Here is a 23,093-nt window from a genome sequence, read left to right as displayed (position 1 = left end):
AGGGCTTCATTAAGCTGCCTAAATAACAAGCGAGCGCACCCTGCAGCGGCAGCCTCAAGTTACTCGGTGGACTAATGAGAGCGAGTCATGTCGGGAGGAGAAGGGAGGCTACGGCAGTTCCAGCAACAAGTTCCCCGTCAGAGAGGCTCCTCAGGGCCGCTCACACAGGGCCATTTGCTCCGTACCGTGCTAAAGCAAAAATGCCCCCCTCCCCAGTCCCCAGCTGGCCTGCACTCACATTAGCTAAAGCCCAAACACGCCCAAGCGCGATTGCCCCTGGTATACACGTCATCACGTTGAAATACGACAACAGGCATGGTCCGACGTCATCATTAATCAATATAGTTCAAATACATTCATCATGTCTTCCTTTTAACTAAAAGATGTTTTTGTTGCTTTTAATCAGACATGGGATATTTATTTACCTTGACAGTTTCAAAGGTAACTTCCTCCTCCTTCAGAGAACGTCCAACTGACAGCCGGAGCGGCATGTCAGCTGGCTGGTACATTCAATCGGGTGGCCGCGCACACCGTGCGGTGCCGCGGCCGGTCCACTTGATGCCAGCCAGTGCCCCGGCCGGTGCCGCAGCCGGCACCGCACCCACCCAGTCAGGTCTGCTGGATCTGACAGGTGCGCGGCGCTCACAGACTGCCATATATACCTTTCATCATAAATCAGCTTTTGTTTATACGCGGTTGCAGCAGCACCATGGACAGCGACACAGACAACATGGTTGATTATTGATTGTGCAACGCGGCCATTCGCCGGTAATCGCGCTGCATGCATTATATGATTTTGCAGAGGCAGGTGCTCGTGCTCGTGCATGAGCACCCGTGCCGTGCTGAAGCACACCCCTTCCAACTGTGCCAGAGCGGGGGAAGTGTGCTGTATTCAAGCACGGAATGGAGCGATCACACTAGTCAAATAATTTTATTTTTTTATTATTAAGCATTTATTCTTATTTAAAGTTTCATTTTGCACTGAAAACTGTTCATATATTGTTTGTTTAAAAGTAGTGCAATAAAAATACAGATGCTTTCCCTAACATGATGAATAATCGTGATGAATAATCGTGATTACAATATTGATCAAAATAATTGTGATTATCATTTTGGCCATAATCGTGCAGCCTTAATGCCACATGAAATAAAGGCATTTTAACTTAAACAACATCCCATCCTTGCCTGGCATTCTGTCCAGATAGGCCTGGAGTTTTTTTTTTTTCTTGAAGCTCCACCTCTTCAAGAGCACCTTGACATTTGGAGAGTAAAAAGATCCTCTGAGCATCTCGTCTCCCTTATAGCAAACATTTTCTGTTGTCACTGGACTTATTTAACAGATATTTTGTAATCAATACCACAGCTGATTAGGATTATCTGACATGATAACTATTATGACTGCTTTTCCCCTTGAGGTTACCTTGAGCTAGTGTGGTAGATCATGCTGTCTCTCTACCGCAATAAATTAATCATAATAATATTACAATAACTAAATTATTATTATTCCATCAGTTCTCCAAACATGGCTGCCAGCTGGCCCGTGGCTGATTCTACACTTTCCATCTGCTTGGGTACATATGGAAGTTCGTCATCTCGTCATCTTTTCTCTGACTCATCAGGCTGTCCAAAACAACCAAAATAATCTTCCTCATCAAGATGTTTCACAAAGTAATGCACATGTATAATAACATCCCCTTTAGAAATAATAATTTAATTTTATCTGTATCATGCTCTGTTTTGGACACTTACTTTTTGAGCAGGATCTCTGACGCCCCCTTGCTGAACATGCAGTAGCTGCCATCGGCATTCCGCAGCACCGTGCTCATGGATTTCCTCACAGAGTTGAAGGTGTACACCTTGAATAGTTTTTCCTCGGGGATCTCATTGCGGATGGCCTGGTAGTCACGGCGCAGGTCCACGGCAAAACCCAGTAAGGCACATTCTGTCTTGTTGCCCACCTGGCGTGGCAGCCCGCCCTCCTTCTCCGGAGGCTGGAGGGAGCAGAGAGAGGTTAGTTTTTCCACCTGCTGGTCTACATGTTCTGTTCTGTGTCTGATAAACTGTAGAGGGACAATCTATCAGCCCTTTTGCCAACTACACCAAAAGAGCCCTTTAAAATTATTTCTCAATACTCAATAGAAAAGTGTTATGGTTATTGATTGCTTTAAATGTTCATTCCACAAAAATGTTTAAAAAAAAAACTACTGAAAATGGCTTGAAAGCTCCTCTACTTTATAATACACATTGAGTGTGCAAGAATCTATGAATATGCAAATCAGCAACACCCCAACCCCTGCCTTCAGCGCTCAGGTAAACTAGCTACTAAACTCTGCAATTTGTTGATATGGCAGTGATGCAGCCGGGCCCAGGTCAGACCTAATCCCAGCCAGTCTAGACAGTGTTTGTGATTCCAACAGACGCGCTGCAAGGAGTTTCAGCAGCAGCTCCCTGCTCTGCTTAAAATACACACCCAATCTATTTTTGACAGAACCTGCATCAGTAAGCACAGAAAATAATAAAACAAAGTGTGCACATTCCTGATTGTACATCGCATCACTACATCAACATTACGTTGACCAGTCACAGGATTTTTGACACCGTGGACGAGAGGTTCATCTTGGAAGCGGAGAAATAATAGTAACAAATAAAACGAAGCAGCTGTCAATCATTTTACGTCGCCAAAACACTGCACACTGGTTTAAGCATGTTATGCTCTAATTTGCATATCTTCATATATACCTTGACAGGTTCTTCCAAGCTACCAAGCTACCAAGAGGACTGACACAAAAAGAAAACCTATACTGAGTGGAGATTGTCTTTACTGGCTCTTTTAGAGCACAATATCTCGGACAACTAAAACATGAAAGTGTGCTGTTCCAGTCTTTAACCTCATGTTTGCAGCCATGTTTGATCATTTGTAATAGTTATGTTAGCTACTAAGATTTAATGAACATGGTGACCATGGTGGTTGAACTTGATGAATCCTGAATCCTGGAGGCGAACTGACAAGTCGTGGCAACACAGTAAGACAGATGCGGTCTAAGCCAACTCTAACACCTCATCTGTACATACAACAATTCGAGTGCTACAGGACGATGTTTCATTGCATCTTGATATGATCCAGAAACATTTCACAAGGACGAAATCAGAACCACTCAGTATGCTGGACCTGGGCAGGACGCTCCAGCACAATGCTCATTGAAAGAAAGACAAAGCGAGTGATATGTATATGTTCCAGCAAACGGCATTTGGCTGTTCGCTTGCTCACATGGTGTCCACGCCGCCCACCGCTCCCCATAATGCTCACCATGATCTTGGTGGTGTAAGCGCAGTTGACTCCAATGCCAAGGATAAGCAGGTCCAGGATCTTGGTGGGGATGAGGTCGGGCTCTGGAACCTTCCTGTAGTGACGGTCTCCAACATAGACCTGCACCACCGTCATGCGGTTCATGGTCAGGGTGCCTGTCTTGTCGGAGCAGATGGCAGTGGCGTTGCCCATGGTTTCGCAGGCATCCAGGTGGCGAACCAGGTTGTTGTCCTTCATCATTTTCTGAGGGAGGAGAGAGAGCCAAACATGAATCCACTGCCTCTGGAGCCTCAATCTGACTGGTGTTCCCCAGTGTGACTGACTGGTGTTTCTCAAAGTGACTGGTGTTCCTCAGTGTGACTGACTGGTGTTTCTCAAAGTGACTGGTGTTCCTCAGTGTGACTGACAACAGATCAGTGAAGCTTTTAACTTTAGTTATTTCATTTGGTTTTAAACCACTAAACTACAAAGGTTCTCCTTTTCTTTCTTCATTTGTTTTTTGCTCTCATTCCTCTCTTTCCTTTTCTCTTCTTTCCAGTGTTCCATATTACATCGGTTATTACTTTAATTATCATTATTTTTGTATAGACTTGCAAATACCCAATGCTAAAATGACCCAAGTGAATCCATCAGGTCTGTTACTCTCCTCTGTTTCCTTCCACTCGCAGCAAAAGAAAAGAGAAAATATGAATAACTAAAATAACAATAAACTACTAAACTTAGTTTACTAAACCAGGATTATTTTTTAATTGGTTTAATCTGACTTTCTAAACATGTGATTAGATCTCCTTTGAATCCTTACTGGTGTAGTGCCGCCTGAATGGTTCAGGTCAATGACTGAATGAATGAATGGATGATTTTTTCATGCTGTGTGCAGGTGTGTGCTGCACCTTGACAGAGTAGGCCAGGGAGATGGTGACAGCCAGAGGAAGTCCCTCTGGCACAGCGACCACCAGCACGGTGACACCGATGATGAAGAACTTGACGAAGAACTGGATGTAGACAGGGAAACACTCGTTGGCCCAGGGCAAGCCCTGCATCCAGAAGGTGTCGATGAGGAAGAGGGAGATGAGGATGATGACGGTGATCCCTGACATGAACAAACCTGGAGGACAGAGACACGTCATCTCCTCAGGGCTGATCTGGGATCGGCCTGTCACCTCACAAAACTTTACCATCACACTCAAATAAAATGATTAATGCTGTTAGTTTTTAAGTATTTAAGCTCCAGCCCAGTGATTCTGAATGTCTGTGTCATTTACATTTTCCATGTCAGCAGACCATTTACCAAATCCTTTAGGGCAGGGGTGTGCAATCATGTACCACGGAGGGCCGAGAGGCTGCAGGTTTTCTTTCCTACCAAAAACTCCACCAGCTGATTTCACTGATTAGTCCCTGCTCTCTGCTTGAAGGTGACGTAATCAGTGAAATCACCTGGTGGAGTTTTTGGTTGGAAAGAAAACCTGCAGCCTCTCGGCCCTCCATGGCACATGATTGCCCACCCCTGCTTTAGGGGAACTAAAGATTTCACAACATAAAATCAAAATGTGAGTTTGTGGTTGAAGCAGCCTCCTTATAATGTTCTGCTTCTGCGGCGAACAAAGTCCTCAACATTCAGAAACCACACAGCTGATAATTGGCTGTGGAAAGCAAAACGTTTCCCCAGCGGAGGAGGAAGCATTTTTTTTTCCCCACTCCACACCAAATTCAAAAAGTCATGAAGACACAACAGTGCTGCTGCTTTTCTTTTCCGTTTTAAGTTGTTGTGTAGGATTTTCATTTAGCGGTTCATTGTGTGGGACATAAACTATTTCAGTGAATGCATCATATCTCTGAGTGACGACAACACCACAGGGACCTCACTGACATGAGGTTTTTGTTTCTTTGATGTAAAATTCTGACAGCTAATCCAAACTGAAAGCGTTTTTGTGTTTGTATTGATTCTGGTAGTGATGTCATGATTTAGCTGAGATAGGTGGACTCTGCGGGCCCCTGTAGCCACAAAAGGAACAGTGTGACATGAACCTGTCCCACACCTCAGGTGTGTTCTCAGGTTCACAGTGAGAACACCTGAGCGATTCTCACCTGCTTTCCCAATCTGCACGGCCAGCTTGGTCAGCTTCCCCTGGAGGACCGACTTCTCCTTCTTTGGTAGGCTGCTCTTCTTCTTCTCTGATTCCCCGTCTTCATTCAGAGGCTCCATCTCCACAGAAGGTCCATCTTTGTCTTTTCCTGTCAGGGACACACACATTCACATCCAGTTTGTTTATGTATCAGGATGCCAATTATTTACAAATTACTTAACAAACCAGTTTCAAATTATTTAGAAATTATATTCACAGTGACAGATTTGGTTGTTTGAGGACAAATGACAAACTGGCTGTTGTCTGTGAAAGACCATCCTCTGGGGGCGGGGCCACAGGTGTGTGTATGTGTCTGTCTGTGTGGGGCAGGTGATATGACGCTGTTTGATTTCTGGTCCATAATCTCAGTCAGGGATTACTGTTCTTTCTTGGCAAAAAAAAAACACACACGCACACACACACACACAGAGTATGACGAAACTATATATACCACATACAAGAAAAAACATTTGTCAGGAATTACTGAAACTCTGTGTGTGTGTGTGTCTAGGTGTGTGAGTGTGTGTGTGTGTGCAGTAAAGGAGGTTATTAGTGGTGGAAGGCAGCAGCTGCTTAAGGCCCATAATCTGCTTGGTCCTAATCACCTGAACATAGTCAGAGCACCTGCTGCTCCACACACACACACACACACACACACACACACACACACACACACACACACACACACACACACCTGTCTAAGCCTCTACACCTGCAGTTTGTTTCTCTGTGGCGGTGGGTTGACCACAGATGGGCTGGGTCAAACTTCTGCTACGACACGTCAACAGAGCAACCAATCAGAACAAGGTGCCCACACACACACACACACACACACACACACACACACACACACACACACACACACACACACACACACACACACACACACTGTTGCATTACACTTTAAGGGGACATTAACCCTTTGAAGTCCACCTTACATTTTGTCTCAGAATGTAACTGTAATTTAACTGTAATTTGTAATCTGTTTTTTTGTCTATGGATATTCTCATTCATCCAGGTCATCGTTCTCTTTGGGCAAACTGAATCATAGGCAGCTGGACTTGTATTTGTCTTAGAAAGACGTTTCGCCTCTTATCCAAGGGGCTGATGAAGCTCCTTGGATAAGAGTACAAGTCCAGCTGCCTAAGATTCAATTTGCCCAAAGAGAATCTGTTTTCGTCCATGTTTACCTGCTCAGTTGAGGTGTACTGACTTTGAAGAGCAACACACCAACTAGGAATCGACCAATCATCTGTCTGGGCCAATTATATGGACCAATATTCAGGATTTCTTAATGATCTGTGAGTTAATTTTGATTGCCATGATGGCCAATATGAAAACCAGTCAGGCTCTGCCTCTCCATGTGAAACACAGCGGGACAAAAGCGAGTTGGTGGGGCCTCGTTTCTTAATAATATGGTTCTGGTTTTCATTTCCCTTTTCAGTGGATTTGTGTTAAATGTAGTTGGACAGTGTGTTGCCCTGACTGGCCTGCACAAGCTCACAGTTTTAAATGAAGGTTCACTGGATTTAAATGTGTGTGTGAATGGTGTCTGAACACAGCTGAGGACCCCTGAGGGGCCCGAACCCCAGTCAGAACACTGATCCAGAGTCAGTTCACGGACCTCAGCAGACTTTTGTCCTGATGACATGTTGTCTTATGACTCCTGACAGTGACACACACACACACACACACACACACACACGCCACAAAGACCAGAGAAGATCACACCAGTGTCGCATGACCTGTGTTGAGCAGGTGGTGGCACTCAGGTGACATCACAGGTGAGTCACATGCCTTAGGACATGTCAGGTGATGTGAGTCCAGGTGCTGCTTACCTTTCTTGTCTTTGTCATCTTTCTTACCTGTGGACAGAAGAGCAGAGTTTGCATCAGGTGATTATTCAGTGGGAGGAGCTAAGCTGTGACACAGCTTTCAGTCGACTCAGGTGCAACAAACCCTGCGTTCCAGTACCCATACTACCACACTATTTAGTAGGGAAAAAAAGAATGAGTATGTCCCAGTGCATAGTGTGTCAGATGCAGTATGCTAAGAGTACCAGGATGTTCTACTACATCCGGTCAGATTTCGCAGCATGCATTTCAGCATGCTGCTCTGGTCATTCTGACCCACAATCCTCTGCACAGCGGACGTTACGTCGCACTGACTGAGTTGCATGTACAGGCCACGCCCACATCCGGAAGACAACAAGACACACATATCGCACAAAACTCGCTCAGGTACAGCAGCAGAGACAGGAAGACAAGATAAGAAATCAGACAGAAGACAGTGCAGTATGAAACAGCACCGCCATTTTGACAACAACATTCAAATGTGGCGCTACAGACGGCGGAGGAAGTGAGCGAGAGGGGCGGACTTCAGGGATGATGTATGTAGTGTGTCCCAATAGTATGCATACGCATGCATACTGCATACTACACTGCATACTTTGTAAGGGAAGCTGCAGTACATACTAAAAGTAAAAAGTAGAAGTATAAGATTTGGAACGCAGGGAAGGTTTCTACATCGGCCATGAAAATCACCTGGATGTGAGGCGAGCGGAGCGGGTGTGCTCATACGTGCACACACCTGCTCCACTCCTCAACACACTGTGGACAGGTGCTCAGAGTGTTGGTGAAAGGCCCTGCGTTACCAAATATCTGTTGAAAAAAATGTAATTTCCAAATCAAATCCAATTTTTAAAAAAACGTTTAAATTGAAAACGTTGCTGCCTTGCTTTGACTTTTCAGTTTGAATTTATTAAAAAAAAAAAAACAGTGACAGCAGCACCTATAACCTTATCTTCCATGTTCTGCTGTTAGCCAGTGTTAGCTAACATGCAGTGATTTCTCTGGCTCTGGCACAGCTTGATGATGTCAACATTTGTCCTGCTCCACAACAGCTCTGATCGGTCACTCAGGTTTTCAATGCACAAATCTCAACAGCAGAGTCACTGCAAACTGTTTAAAGGTATGGAGCCGGGCTAGCATCGGTGTGAACAGCCAAACACAGGAAATAACAAAGTAAACAGGAGGTAAAAAGCTAGCCGTCATGACAAGCTCAGAGAGAGTGCAGCCCCCTCCTGCAGGGCGCTGAGGCTGGGATTGATTTATAAAACAGGTTCAATTCTTTTGTACCAAACTTTAAAACTGGTTTCATGCTCAGGGTTACGCGTGAAGCTCTGTTTAGAGGCAGCCCATGGGATTAAACAATGAGGAACAGAATTTAGAAACATCCCAGGAGTTCAGGACAGCTCTTTTCTCATCACAACCCAAAATATAAGAACATTTCACTCTGTCTTTCATGTTTTTGTGAAGATTTCACTCAGAACATTTTAAAGTGTTATACTGGTGTCGACATGAACCTGAGAGGATTTAAGAAACAAAGTGCTGCTCAGTCTGCCTTTAAACCTCATTTAATTTTTACTCTAAACACAGATTTAATTATTAATAATTAGGAATTATTATTCCTGTTACATCAAGACATCAAGCTCCAATTTAAACTATGATCTGGTATTAACTATAAACTTTTTAATAACTAGGGAAATTTAACTTTTAACCCCTTGAAACCTGAGCAAATTTCATGTGAAAAAACATGAAAAAAACAATCAAAAATTAGCAATAAATAAATAAAACATTACAAGAAAAGTACCAGAAATGAGTGGAAAACATCCAATTTAAAGAAAAAAATGTACAAGAAAATAACCAGAATGTTACCAAAAAATATCTAAAAATGACAAGAAAACTCCAGCGATTAAAATGATATATGTGATAGACCTGTTTAAACCCCTGAAACTGAATTGACTGAACCAGGGTCAGTTTATAACTGCGCGCCAGAGCTTCTTTTTCAATCTAATCAGAGTAATCTGAGATTAAATAAGTCCTTGTTAGTGTTAGAAAACTTCAGATGTGGCTCTGAGGTGAGAGACGGGGCAGTCAGATCCGCCATGTGGACCGGCATGCTGGCAGGGGGGCAGGGGGCAGCATATGACATCATCAGGGGGGTTCGTTAAGAGGATTTACTCAAGTTGGGGATAAACAAATCTGTGTTCTGCCTCTCTGGAACAAGTTCCATTAATATAACCCGCTGCAGTTTGACATTTATACCAACAGAGCAGGAGGGAACCAGCTGGTCTGGATCTGACCTGAAGTCAGTCACTGAGCTGAGGAGAACTCCTCTCACAACAGGATGAAAACAGCCTTACTTCCCAGCATGCAGCTGCCCTGTCCTGTTGAAGAGACTCTAACCTCAGTGTGGTTAAATAAAGCTTCAGTAAAATGTGAGAATCAAAGCAGTGGAGGAGATGAGGGAGTCTTGTATGTGTGAAATGAGACAACACTGGATCATGTCTCAGGGACTGGAACTGAATCTTTCCTCTGGTTTTCTGGACTCGCAGAACACCTGAGAAGGGGAAGTAGAAACACCTGCCAGGGGAAGGGGAATGCTCCATACGTCCTGTTGCAGAAACAAGATGCAGGATGATAAAGAGGAAGGAGACTGAGACAAACGGACCAGATTAAAACCTCTGGCAGATGTTTCCACCTGGAAGCTTTTAAAATACACAACAAGATTAAATGACTTGTTAAAATGGATTTTTCCCCTGAGGCTGAACATGATGAATAATCCCTGTGAAGGACAGACTGGGGCTCAGAGCTGACCCACTTAGCAGGACGACCCGCCACACACGAACCAGACTGTAACACACACACACACACACACACACACACACACACACACACACACACACACACACACACACACACATCAGAAACACTGTATGTTGTGTCTGTATTCTAAAGCCCTCCAGCAGGAAAAACAAAATCCGACATTTTTCAAAGCTGCTTCTTGTTCCTCTCAAGGTTCCTCTCAAGGTTCCTCTCGAGGTTCTCAGTGTTTACAGCGTGGACAGCTGTTTGCTTCCTGTGGTTCAAGCAGTGAGCACGTTTACATGCACACCTTATTCCTGTATTAACCGGAATATTCGCAATATTCCGGTTGTGCACGTGTCATGTAAACACACCGAACCCGATTAAGGTCATATTCCGGTTGGAGAGAATTCCGAATAAGCCCCCTGGAATATTCCTGTTCCAACCGGAATATTGGGGCATGTAAACACCTTAATCTGAAAACTCCCCGAACCGGAATATTCAGTCACGACTGCGCATGCTCGACTCGCAAGGAATTCTGTGGCGTCTTTGTTGCTATGGTTACCTGCAAGCGGGGAAACGGCAGGGTGAACAGCAGCAAGAGCCAGGAGACTGCAGTCTGCCTTCAGCTAATGAAAGACTTAAATATCACGGAGGATATCGATGGGAGAAAACATAGAGATAGCGACAGAAGAAGAAAAAGAAGAAGAAGACGAGGAAGAAGACGAGGAAGAAGACTTCTTCGTCTGTTTTTCCGGCAGACCAGACGCCTATACGCGCGCTGCTGCCCCCCGCGGCTGAGTGTCGCATTACGTCAGAGAGTGGAATACGCCGAAACACGGGGGCATGCCAAGGAACATGTAAACGGAATATTCCAGTTACCTTAGCCGGAATATTGAGCCGAACTGGAATATGGTGTGCATGTAAACGTGCTCAGTGTGAAAGAACAGGGTTGGTGATGCTGTACCACCAACTTCTGCATTTCTTTTAGAGCCAATCTGAGCATCAAAGCCTCAGCCCTTGCAGTATTTTCACACCTCACACACACACCTTCACACACCTTCACACACCTTCACACACACACACACACACACACACACACACACACACACACACACACACACACACACCATTGCGCATGCAGACATGATGATGAAGAGAAGCACCAATCAGTTTCCAGCCTGTGCTTGATGTCATATGTACAAAACAGACCTGAGCTCAGCTGTGGTTTGGCGTTACTATGGCAACTAATGAGCTGTTGCTACTCCAGGTCAATGTATCAATTGTGTGATGTGTCAGGTGACACGCCCACACCTGCACTTACTTTTCTTCTCCTTCTTTTCCTTCTTCTTCTTCTTCTTCTTCTCTTTCTTCTTCTCACACTCCTTTTTCTTCTCACACTCCTTTTTCTTCTTCTCCTCCTCGTCCTCGCTGTCGTTTCCCTCGCTGGCGCCCAGCAGAGAGAAGATGATGCCCGTCTGGGAGTTCACGCCCACCGCCGTCACCACCATCTTTCCTGATCCCTCCATCACATGAGTACCTGCGAGGACAGGTGAGCAAGTGACAGGGTGAACAAGTTAACAGGTGACAGGGTGAAAAGGTGAGAAGGTGAAAAGGTTACCAGGTGACAGAGTGAACAGGTGACAGGGTGAACAGGGTGAACAGGTGAACAGGTTAACAGGTGACAAAGTGAACAGGTTAACAGGTGACAGGGTGAACAGGTTAACAGGTGACAGGGTGAACAGGTTAACAGGTGACAGGGTGAACAGGTTAACAGGTGACAGGGTGAACAGGTTAACAGGTGACAAGGTGAACAGGTTAACAGGTGACAGAGGTGAACAGGTTAACAGGTGACAGGGTTAACAGGTTAACAGGTGATAGGGTGAACAGGTTAACAGGGTAAACAGGTTAACAGGTGACAAGGTGAACAGGTTAACAGGTGACAGGGTGAACAGGTTAACAGGTGACAGGGTGAACAGGTTAACAGGTGACAAGGTGAACAGGTTAACAGGTGACAGAGTGAACAGGTTAACAGGTGACAGGGTTAACAGGTTAACAGGTGATAGGGTGAACAGGTTAACAGGGTAAACAGGTTAACAGGTGACAAGGTGAACAGGTGACAGGGTGAACAGGTTAACAGGTGACAAGGTGAACAGGTTAACAGGTGACAGAGTGAACAGGTTAACAGGTGACAGGGTGAACGGGTTAACAGGTGACAGGGTGAACAGGTTAACAGGGTGAACAGGTTAACAGGTGACAGGGTGAACAGGTGAGAAGGTGACAGGGTGAACAGGTGAGAAGGTGAAGAGGTTAACAGGTGACAGGATGAACAGGTGAGAAGGTGAAGAGGTTAACAGGTGACAGAGTGAACAGGTTAACAGGTGACAGGGTGAACAGGTTAACAGGTGACAGAGTGAACAGGTGACAGGGAGAACAGGATAACAGGTGACAGGGTGAACAGGTGAGAAGGTGACAGGGTGAACAGGTGAGAAAGTAAAGAGGTGAGACTAAACAGGTGAGAAGGTGAAGAGGTTAACAGGTGACAGAGTGAACAGGTTAACAGGTGACAGGGTGAACAGTTTAACAGGTGACAGAGTGAACAGGTTAACAGGTGACAAAGTGAACAGGTTAACAGGTGACAGGGTGAACAGTTAACAGGTGACAGTGAACAGGTGACAGGGTGAACAGGTTAACAGGTGACAGTGAACAGGTGACAGGGTGAACAGGATAACAGGTGACAGGGTGAACAGGTGAGAAGGTGACAGGGTGAACAGGTGAGAAAGTAAAGAGGTGAGACTAAACAGGTGAGAAGGTGAGCAGGTGCCTCTTTAGCTGCCATCATGTTGACTCTGCTACTACGAGGAAATCAAAAGCTGGCATGTTTGCTAAAAAAACATTAGCTAACATGTTAGCGGGAAAACATCAGCTAACTTAGCCATCTTCACCCAGTTAAAACGGGGTTCGGCTCAGTCCTGGGCTGCACGTTATCCTCTGTCCTGCCTCTCTGATAACACTTTGAATTTGTGAAAAATAATGTTGACACCTTACAGTCCATGCAGAGAGCAGGTAACAGCTGACCTGAGAGCAGCATGGGGTCTTTGTCCAGGGTCTTCTTCACATGATCTGACTCTCCTGTCAGAGAACTCTCATCTATCTTCAGATCATTCCCCTGAATCAGCACACCATCAGCAGGTAGGAGGTCACCTGGACACACACACACACACACACACACACACACACACACACACACACACACAGAGCATCAGACAGCTGGAAGCGTGTGTTCTCTTCAACACAGTTCATGCAGCTCAAAGCTCTTCCACCAACTGCTGATATAGAGGAGCAGACAGCAGCGGACAACATGTCAGAAAACAGGAAACAGCAAAGATCTAGTTTAGTGGAACAGAAACTCTGAACCTTCTAACATCTGCAATAAGCTTGGCCCCGCACACACTCACTGGACTGATCACACACTCACTGGACTGATCACACACTCACTGGACTGATCACACACTCACTGGACTGATCACACACTCACTGGACTGATCACACACTCACTGGACTGATCACACACTCACTGAGCTGATCACACACTGACCACACACAGATCAGGAGTTCGGGTCTGTGTGTGGTTGTAGTTCCATAGCCTGGTGATATTCTACTGTTGAAACTAAATCAAACGATTAAATTATTGAATCTGTGTTCGTGACTTATGGTCAGATGTGCAACACAATAAAAATAAAACTCTTGACAAGGGCTGCATATCATTCAGAAATATTCAATACCAATACCTTCTCTTTGACACCAGGTCCTGTAACGACTGCAATTTAATAACATTTCAATATAAAATCAGTTTTATAATGTCTTTGGGTGTTTTTTCCTGCATGCCTCTACAAAGTGTCACGTTAGACAGCAAATCACCAGTTTTGTCAGATCTTGGTACAGGCATGCTGCATGCTTACTGGCTCATTGATCCTGATAGAATTTACTCCTTAGGTGTTTAAATTTGGCTCGGTATGACATCTGGTGCCAAATTTCAGTCTTTCGATACTCAGTAGTATTTAAATAATTCAATTGGTGCCGTACAAGTATCTGAGTTCAGTGCCTAGCCCGGCTCCTGATGAGGAAATTCAACAGGATTTGGAGTGGCCATGGACAGGAGGAGGTCACTGTGGCTGCAGGACATTGGTCTGAGCCTCAGGGCTTCCTGATTCATGCCACGCAGCTGCCAACTAAATTGATTGATTGATTGATTTTATTAGACCATTTGTATTTACAACATAAATAAAAATCTTCAGGGATAGCACAATAAAGCCTCTTGGCTTATTTCTATTGTGGTCCCTGAATCAAAATCAACTAATGAACTACAGGAAGTTGTTTTTGATTCAGGCTGGACTGGAGGCTGGTTTAGTTTTGGTGAAGGTAAGGGTCTGTTTAAATGTTGAAAACACTGAAGCTGATGAACTGATGAGGGTTTCTGGAGTCAAGAGAGACATCTGAAACTTTAAGGTGCATCAAAGGATAAAACCTTATTTACTTCAGGATGTTTCCTCAATACTTTACTGACGTTCAGTTTGTACATAATGTTTTTTCTCAGGAAATCTGAATCAAACTACTCAAGAAACTATCCCAGTGAAGATGCTTCCTGCAGCTGGGCACTGATGTTCTGACTGGGCGTTTCATCAGCGTTCCCGTGTAGCACTGTGATGCACGCAGGACCTGTTGGCTGCATAATGGAACCTGCTCAGGTTCTGTCAGGTTCCCATGATGCAACCTGCTACTGTTCAGTCCTTACCATATTTGACTTGAGCGATGTCTCCCACCACAATCTCGGACACGGCGATCTGGGTGACCTGTCCGCCGCGCACCACAGTGAACTTCTGCTCCTGCTCGATGCGGCTCTGCAGCCCGCGGAACTGCTTCTCTTTGCTCCAGTCATTGAAGGCCGTCACCAGAACCACGCACACCACCGACAGCAGGATGGCTGCACCTTCGATCCAGCCAGCCTCTGATTCGTTCTCATCCTCCACCCCCGCAGCCGCCCTCCCACAGTCTGGAGAAGAACAGAGGAATGTTATGTAATGTTCCTTCTGCAGACAAACAGGAAGTGACACCTGACTCAACAGGATGCCAGGAAATAAATCTCCTCCGGTAGTTAATGAGGAGGGAGATCACTGACGAGGAGGAGGAACATTAACAAGGAGGGAGATGGTTAAGGGAGTAATTTCTGTGTGAAATGATGGTCAACTGCCCTGCACACTTCATCAACACAGACAGGTAGAAGCTGCTAAAACAAACTAGGACAGACACACATGTTGTTCTGCAGAACATCTAACAGGACACTGCCACAGAACAATAAAGAAGGTACCTAAAACCCTATGTGGACAGCTTTAGTTTTACAGGGTAATGTAAAATTAAGCATCTCTCGTATTGTAGTCCCATCTGAATTCTCCAGTTCAGTAACCAGTGCTCCCAAGTCTTTTACCTGCCGTGAAACATCCTGAAAAACAACTCCTGCTGGTACTGATCCTGTGCAAATTAAAATTCTCGTACAAAATTGTGCCACTTCTTGACAAAAATAACTTTTCCTGGAAGGTGCTCATTGAAGTTATATTATCCAACTGAACATAGAAGACAGAAAATCAGGCCATCAAAAGACGTTCAGAAGATCAGCTTGTCAGAGGCTTCAACTGAGATTATTTTCTGTAGCAGGCAACAGGATTATAATCTACAAAGCTAAAGGAGGATTATATCTCCACACCTGTATCAACTGTTTTATGAATCACGGGGTAAACTTTGACATGTTGGGTAAACTAGCAGAAAGTATATGAGATGTATGGAACATTTGTGATGTGAGGACGGTGTGTGGATACTCTGTCTCTGTTTTTACTGAGATTTAATCCAGAGACGCTTTGTGCCAGCTGCATTACAGAGGTACAGAAAATTTACCTGTCTGAACAGGGCTTCAGACTAGGATAGACAACATTCCTATGATACTATTAGATATATACATTAGCTATTAAATACACTGGGCCTAAGTGACACAATACCAAATCAAATACCATGACATTTGCACATGTGAGGGTTGTGAGGGTACTGCATGAGTGTGTGCCCTCAGATATCTCAGTCATTATACGGTGCATGTCTCTCCTGTTAAAGCACTGGATCTGTGTCCTACTGTAACAGTGTGAGGCTATGTATTTGACTCACTCTCTCTATCTGCATCGGGCGGGTGGTAAAACGACAGGCCGAGCGAGATCAAGGCTGCCACCTCCAAGATGATGAGCGTGACGTCCTGCAGGGCCTCCCATACTAACTGCAGGAAGGTTTTTGGCTTTTTGGGAGGTATGACGTTCCGTCCAAACTCTTGTTTTCTTCTGTTGATGTCTTCAGAGTTCCCGTCCAGCCCTGCGCGCACGCACGCACACACACACACACACAACACACACACACACACACACACACACACACACACACACACACACACACACACACACACACACACACAGAGTAGGTTATTCACCATATTCAGTATGAGCAGGTGGGGTCATGTGACACCTTTCTTGCCCCCTTGTGTTTTGGTCTCCTGCCACCACAGCACCACCACCAGAATAACAGAAGCTTCCACACCCAGAGAGCCCAGATGCTGTCAGCTGATTGGTCCAGAATTGAACACGCTCTCTGGGTTAAAGCTGTACGTAACTGAGGATCGTAGAGACTTAACTGAGACAAACTGTGGCACAAGGGCCTAATATATCAATAGTGAGAGCTATGTAGACTCAACCTTCAGAGTGAGCAATTTGACCTTTTTGGTAAACTATCCTTTTACATTTCAGCAGGTCAGACCCACACCTTCCATCAGGGTCAAAAATGATTTTTTTTTTTGTTAGCTCATCTGCCAGCAGCAGGTAAACTGAGATCCTGGATGCAGGTAAGCTGCATCCCATCCTGTTTCATTTACATGCTGTTGTTTCAGCTTCATGTTTTATCCAGGATGTCAGAGCTCCTCTTCGCACAGGAGCGCCCACACCTTTCTCTTCTTCATGTTTTCTGTTTGGAGGCTGAACACCAGAAATGTGTTGCCACATGTCTAATAACATATAACACACGTTAAATTTCTAATAACATGTAACACAAACATTTCTGACATCTTTAATAACATTAATAACAACACGTGTTTCAGCTCTAAAAACATGTAACACACACACTTCTGACAACAGAAACACAGACAGACATGGTGTAGAATAGCAGTGAGTAGCTTTGATTTGACTGGCTGACGTCACCACGCCGGTTCACATAAAACACAGAGATGTTAACCTGACCTATGCTGTGATTCCACATTATTTATCAGCCACCTGGTTGCTGACCCCAACTTATTTACTAGCCAAACCCAAAATGTACCTGCTTCTGACAGGTAAATGGAGTAAGTTTTGGACCTTGGCTTCCAGGTGACCTCAGCTGACATAAAACAGGAGATGTATGGAGCTGCTGAGCTCAGCCAGAACATGATCACCTGTTACAGATTGACCTCAGACCTGGGTGCTTCTGTCATATCATCACCGTCATGATGTAAAACCGTGCTTGTATAACTGACATGAAGCACAGTTCATCCTGATGTGCAGAGGGAACAGGAAGTGGTCAAAGGAAAAAAGAAAGAAAAAAAAGCCAACATCACTTTGTATTTATGTTCTTCGTGTCCTTTTACAAACCAAACAAGCTGTTCCATTTGAGACACAAATTGTTTATTGATAGGGCTGTGCGATGTGGACAAAAACGATATGGATCATTTCATATCTTGATAATGATATACCTCAAGATACAGGATATTTTCTGTAAATGTGTTTTGACAACTTTGTGATAATTCTGTTAATTAAATACAAATGATAGACCCTTTGTTTATGTCTTTTATTTTGAAGAGACACTGAACAGAAGTGAGGTTTGTCTCATCCTGTCCTGTCTCTCCTGGTTCCTGTCACAGGCAGAGGAGGTTTGCTGTGTTGGAGTCTGATGTGGGAACTCATCTGCAGCGCAACTCTGCAAAGCCCCGCCCCCTGTTCACCCCCCGCTCACCTCCTGCGGGGCCCCCTGTTCACCCCATTTGTCCCGTGCTCGCCTCCCGCTCACTGTCACCTTTCTTAACCAAACCACACCAGCACCAATAGACAATTTTCTCTCATCCCACCACAAATATCATATTATACAGCCCTGTTGAATGGTAGAATCACAAACTGAATCCTGATTAATCCAATAGTCTTGATTAATCAAATCATGAAATCACTGATGTTCTGTGATACTAACCTCCAACAAAGCTGTGAGTGTCTCACAGTTTAAACCCATAACCCTGTGGTGTTGGTACTGTAGTGATGTTGAATAGTATGCGTTCTGCGTCCCTGATGCAGTCTGGGTGACCCACCTTTTTTTACCCTGATAATGCTGAAGTAGTGCTTTTTCTCTCCTTCACTGAATGGGACTGGATGATTCAGTGAAGGTGGCTGATTCAAAACAGAGTGACTAAGTCAACAAGGCTGCAGCTGCCACTGAACTTAAGAAAGCACAAAAGGCCATTCTGGAGTTACACAACAAATGCATCCAAACACCCATTTAATTGTTAAAATCAAAGATAATTCCCACGCTGACAAAAGCAGCCAAACAGATACAGTCAGAGCAGGTTAGCAGAGTGACAATGTTTTCTGAATAAAGTTTTCAGATTTACATTTACACCACCAGTGGTGAAGTTCTGTTACTTTGATGATATTTTACTGCAGTAGAAATAGAAATACTTCTGTAAAAAACTACTCCACTAAAAATACAACTCCGTAACAATACAATCTCATTTAAGATGTACTGAGAGCAAAAGTTTCTGAGTTACTTTTTCAGAACACTAACTGTGTTAGGTGTGTTTTCCATACAGTTATATAAGGATGAAAGAACATACTTCAAATTATATTCTTTTAAAGGTGCCTTGTGCAAAACAGCCAAGGGTTGAATGAAGTGAGGACTCTCTAGGTGTTCAAGTCTACATGGGTCTCATCCTCAGGCCAACTCACTGATATTATTCCCTTTTTTCTACACTTATTCCACAGTTCTCTGTGATTTAAAATGTAGTGAAGTACAATACTCAAGGAAAAATGTTTTTAAGTTAAACTGCTGACTGAAAAAAATACTCAAAAGTACAAGTACACAAAAAAACTACTCAGGTTTAACATTACAATTTGGCAAAAAACACAAATTTTATTGGGGACCCACTAAATTTCCCTGGAACCCACTCAAATGACCAAAGGACTCATTGACAACTGTTCAACATCACTGGTACTGAGTGATGTCACACGTTTCTGTGTCTGTTCCCCAGCACAGATAACATGCTAATGCTAACCTGCTAACAGCAGCTCATGGCTGACCCACTGCGCTTATTCCCTCCAAATCCTCTAAGCAACGTTATTCCTTCTGACACGCTAAGCCTCCACCTGAGGGCCCTGCCTCCACCTATCACTGCACACCAGCGGCCATATTGTGTCTCACTCAGCCAATGGGCTTTAAAAACATACTCCTTAACAAAATGAAAGAGCAGAAAATGTTGTTAAAGCGTGCGGGATAAGTCTTGCCCGCGAGCATGAAGCAGCATGCCGGGCACTCTGAGGTGAGTGGGATTACCGAGGTAAATCACTCGCCCACCTGTCGCTCTGCTGAGCCACACACACAGCCTCAAACTGACCACCTCCCAGCATGCCTTGCTGTCTGACATCCTGATGTTTCAGCTCTTATTGTATTACTTTGATGTTCACAGCAGCTCATGCACACACACACACACACACACACACACACACACACACACACACACACACACACACAACTTTTGGGCTAAATTTAGATTTCTGAACTTTTCTGTCCTCCACAGTAGTGAGGTAACTTCTTGTCTAGTTGATGATGCTGATGCTGTGGTTAGAAAGCTGATAGTTGATGTACATGTTGGTTTTCAAGGGAGGACCAGGACGTCCTCCTCAGACTGACTGAGTCACTGTTCGGGACGTCCCAAACGCAGCAGAGACACATTAACTATAACTCTACAGGGTCATTAATAATAACTATAGAGAGTCCCAGTACAGATATTATTAATAATGACCATGTATAGTTATTATCATCATTAATGACCCAGTAAAGTTGTTATTATTAATGACCCTGTATAGTTATTATTATTAATGACTCTGTATAATTATAATCATGTGAATAGCAGAGAGTGGGTAAAACCGAATGATAACCAGATGTTAACAAAGCTCCATCTGCTCCATGAGATAATGGATCTCTCTGCCCCACTGATAGATACATCACAGTGATCAATTCATGATTAACACATGATGGTGAGCCAGGTGAGTCAGGATGTGTTGTGGAGTTGTGGTGATGAGCCTCAGGGTTTCACCTGTCAGGTGACATTTTGACCTGACCAGCTGCAGGGTCACAGAGGTCAGAGGTCAACCTGTGTCTGTGTGTCTAAGATCCAGCAGCAGGTGAGCTCATACATGAATGGCTGTGATCATCATGCTAACCTGTGTTAGCTAAACTTTGTTAGGGTGCTGTAAGGGTTAGCATGGGGCTAACCCGTGTTAGCTAACCTGTGTCAGCAAGAGGCTAACAAGAGCAGGGTTTCTGCAGGCTCCAATTTAAATTCAACAATGACCAGTCAGCAATTTTGGATCTATTTCATGACCATAATGGCCACAGTATGAAGGACAAACAAAATCAACATGGAACAATATTGCAGGTGGGTGTAGCTATATGTGTCATGCCACTGGCCTGACAGCCCATCATCCTGAACACAAATGCCCATTTCAGTGAGTTTCTGAAAACACACTGTGTTTCCCCTCATCTTAACCTGAGCCAGATACACAGCCTTCTCAGTAGCTCTCTGTTTTTCTGATTTCATGTTCCACTCTGATGCCTTTACACCCATGTGCCTCATTTGAGTGTTTTCTTACAGATACATGAGGGGCTTCATGATCTCATCTCAGAACAACAAGCAACACATCTTGCTGAAGCCATCGAGCTCTGCTGGGTGTGGCCGTCACAGACTTCACACTGTTCAGCTATATTAGAAGCTATTGGTATAATCAGCTATATTTAAAAAATAAGAGTTCTGAATTAAAGACATTTTAAGACTTTTTAAGGACCTTAATAATCCCTGAGGCTGACTGGGTCAGACACTGTGTGGTAGCGTGTTCATTTTTAAACTGTGCTGTCTATGAAGTGTATCTGACATCATGAGTGTGTCTAACACAGCAAGTGTGTGTACACAGTGAGCGTGTGTGACACAGTGTGTGTGTGTGTGTGTGTGTGTGTGTGTGTGTGAGACAGTGTGTTGACAGTGCATGTGTGTACACAGTGAGCGTGTGTGACACAGTGTGTGTGTGTGTGTGTGTGTGTGTGTGTGTGTGAGACAGTGTGTTGACAGTGCATGTGTGTACACAGTGAGCGTGTGTGACACAGTGTGTGTGTGTGTGTGTGTGTGTGTGTGTGTGTGACAGTGTGTTGACAGTGCATGTGTGTGACACAGTGAGTGTGTTTGTACCGTCGACAGGTGATGTCCTGAGCCTGGCGCAGAGCCCGTTGACGTCTCCGTAGCTCTCCTGGATCCTGGCCACGCCCTCCAGGCCCTGCAGCTCCATGAGGGAGCGCAGTTCCTTGACGGAACAGCTGAACTCCACCTCATGGTTGGCCTCGGCACGGCGGCCATGTTTGGAGCCACGGAAAGAGTTGCTGGTCATGTTGGTGCTCTGCAGTCTGATCCTGCTGCTAATTACTGAACACACAGTTAACACCTCGTTAAGACCGTGGTTGATAAAGGTTGCAGAAAAGACAGAAAACAACAGTGTTTACTGGGTAGACAGCAGAGCTTTCCTGAACACCTCCCAAACACACACACGCCCCAGGACATAATTCCAGCGACATTATGAGGATATAATAAAGATAACAAGCAGGTGACATGTGACTTGTACATGTTCAGTGTCCTAGAGGGAAACTGATGAGGAGTTCGGGTTAGGCCTGTTGGGGAACAGATTTAAACGCTCGCGGGTCTGAAACAGGAACTAACATCCTAAAAACAGGAAACTGTAACCGGACAGGACGTGCCTACCTGACCTTCTGCGACTGAAAATTGAGTTCAGATTCTTGTTCTTGTTTTTTTGTTGTTGTGTTTTTTTGTGTTTTTTTTTTTTTTTTTTTACAAAACCACATGTTCTAGCAGTGTGACTGTGAGAACTAAGGCAAGGCTCTATCCAGCACTTTACAGAGAACACTGGCCAGGGCTTTAGGTCTCTAATTATCCATGGAATTTACTTTAGCAGCCTCATCCTTAATGCCAGGCACTAACAACACTGAAGTGACAGCATCAACTATGAAGCCAGTAAAAGCCAGTAAAAGCCAGTAAAACCCATGGCCAGCAGTAACACATGATCCACACCAGCAGCCTGGCTGTGATTTGGCACCATGATGCATCATGGACCTGATCTGGTCTGACTGCCATGTTTCCACACAGCTCAATATTTACAAGTACAAACACATACTGTTTACCCAGCTGGATAAATTTAAACAATGCTCTCTGGGCCCCGTGCCCCCTCAGTGTTGGATGGAAAGCAGGTCTTACAGTTATTGATGATACTGGTTCTTGCTGCTGGGATATAAACAGTAAGTCAGACTTACAGAGTCCTCCCCCATGGCCGGGCCTCAGTAACAGCAGGTATTAGCGGTCGTCCTCTCACAGGAAACAAACAGCCCATAACCCTGGAGCTGCTCCTCACCAGCCACGCTGCAGACTCGCTTTCATACTTCCTCCCAAAACGCTCTTCTACTTCTTCTTCACAAAAATGGCTTGACCTTCAGGCGTGCTCACACTCGACGACAGCGGCTTCATAGAGGAAAAACGGGCTGGCTAAATGATTATCTCAGGAAAGCCTTGCTTAATCTAATTAGACAATCTGTGGCATCGGTGAGCGCCAACACGCTGCACCGCCGCACCCGGCCGGGGCA

General features: G+C 44.7%; 1 protein-coding gene across 2 annotated transcripts in view; it reads right to left on the bottom strand.

The window, feature by feature from the left end:
- LOC115360281 (plasma membrane calcium-transporting ATPase 1-like) overlaps nt 1-23,093 on the bottom strand; it is a 30,806-nt gene extending 7,713 nt beyond the window's left edge. Inside the window, exons 1-11 of one of the 2 annotated variants that reach the window (XM_030053086.1) lie at nt 22,767-23,093; nt 21,637-21,867; nt 16,287-16,484; nt 14,872-15,129; nt 13,155-13,280; nt 11,401-11,616; nt 7,269-7,295; nt 5,393-5,539; nt 4,198-4,412; nt 3,308-3,550; nt 1,750-1,991 (exon numbers count right to left, since the gene is read on the bottom strand). In XM_030053086.1, coding sequence (XP_029908946.1) covers nt 1,750-1,991; nt 3,308-3,550; nt 4,198-4,412; nt 5,393-5,539; nt 7,269-7,295; nt 11,401-11,616; nt 13,155-13,280; nt 14,872-15,129; nt 16,287-16,484; nt 21,637-21,832 — 1,868 coding nt within the window. In that variant the 5' untranslated portion in view covers nt 21,833-21,867; nt 22,767-23,093. The remainder of the gene's footprint in view (nt 1-1,749; nt 1,992-3,307; nt 3,551-4,197; nt 4,413-5,392; nt 5,540-7,268; nt 7,296-11,400; nt 11,617-13,154; nt 13,281-14,871; nt 15,130-16,286; nt 16,485-21,636; nt 21,868-22,766) is intronic. The other variant, XM_030053087.1, reaches the window with a different exon arrangement.

This window comes from Myripristis murdjan, chromosome 6 (assembly GCF_902150065.1).
Source record: "Myripristis murdjan chromosome 6, fMyrMur1.1, whole genome shotgun sequence".
Taxonomy (NCBI): domain Eukaryota; kingdom Metazoa; phylum Chordata; class Actinopteri; order Holocentriformes; family Holocentridae; genus Myripristis; species Myripristis murdjan.
The sequence above is the reverse complement of the archived record's forward strand: the minus strand, read 5'-3'. Positions and strand labels throughout refer to the sequence as shown.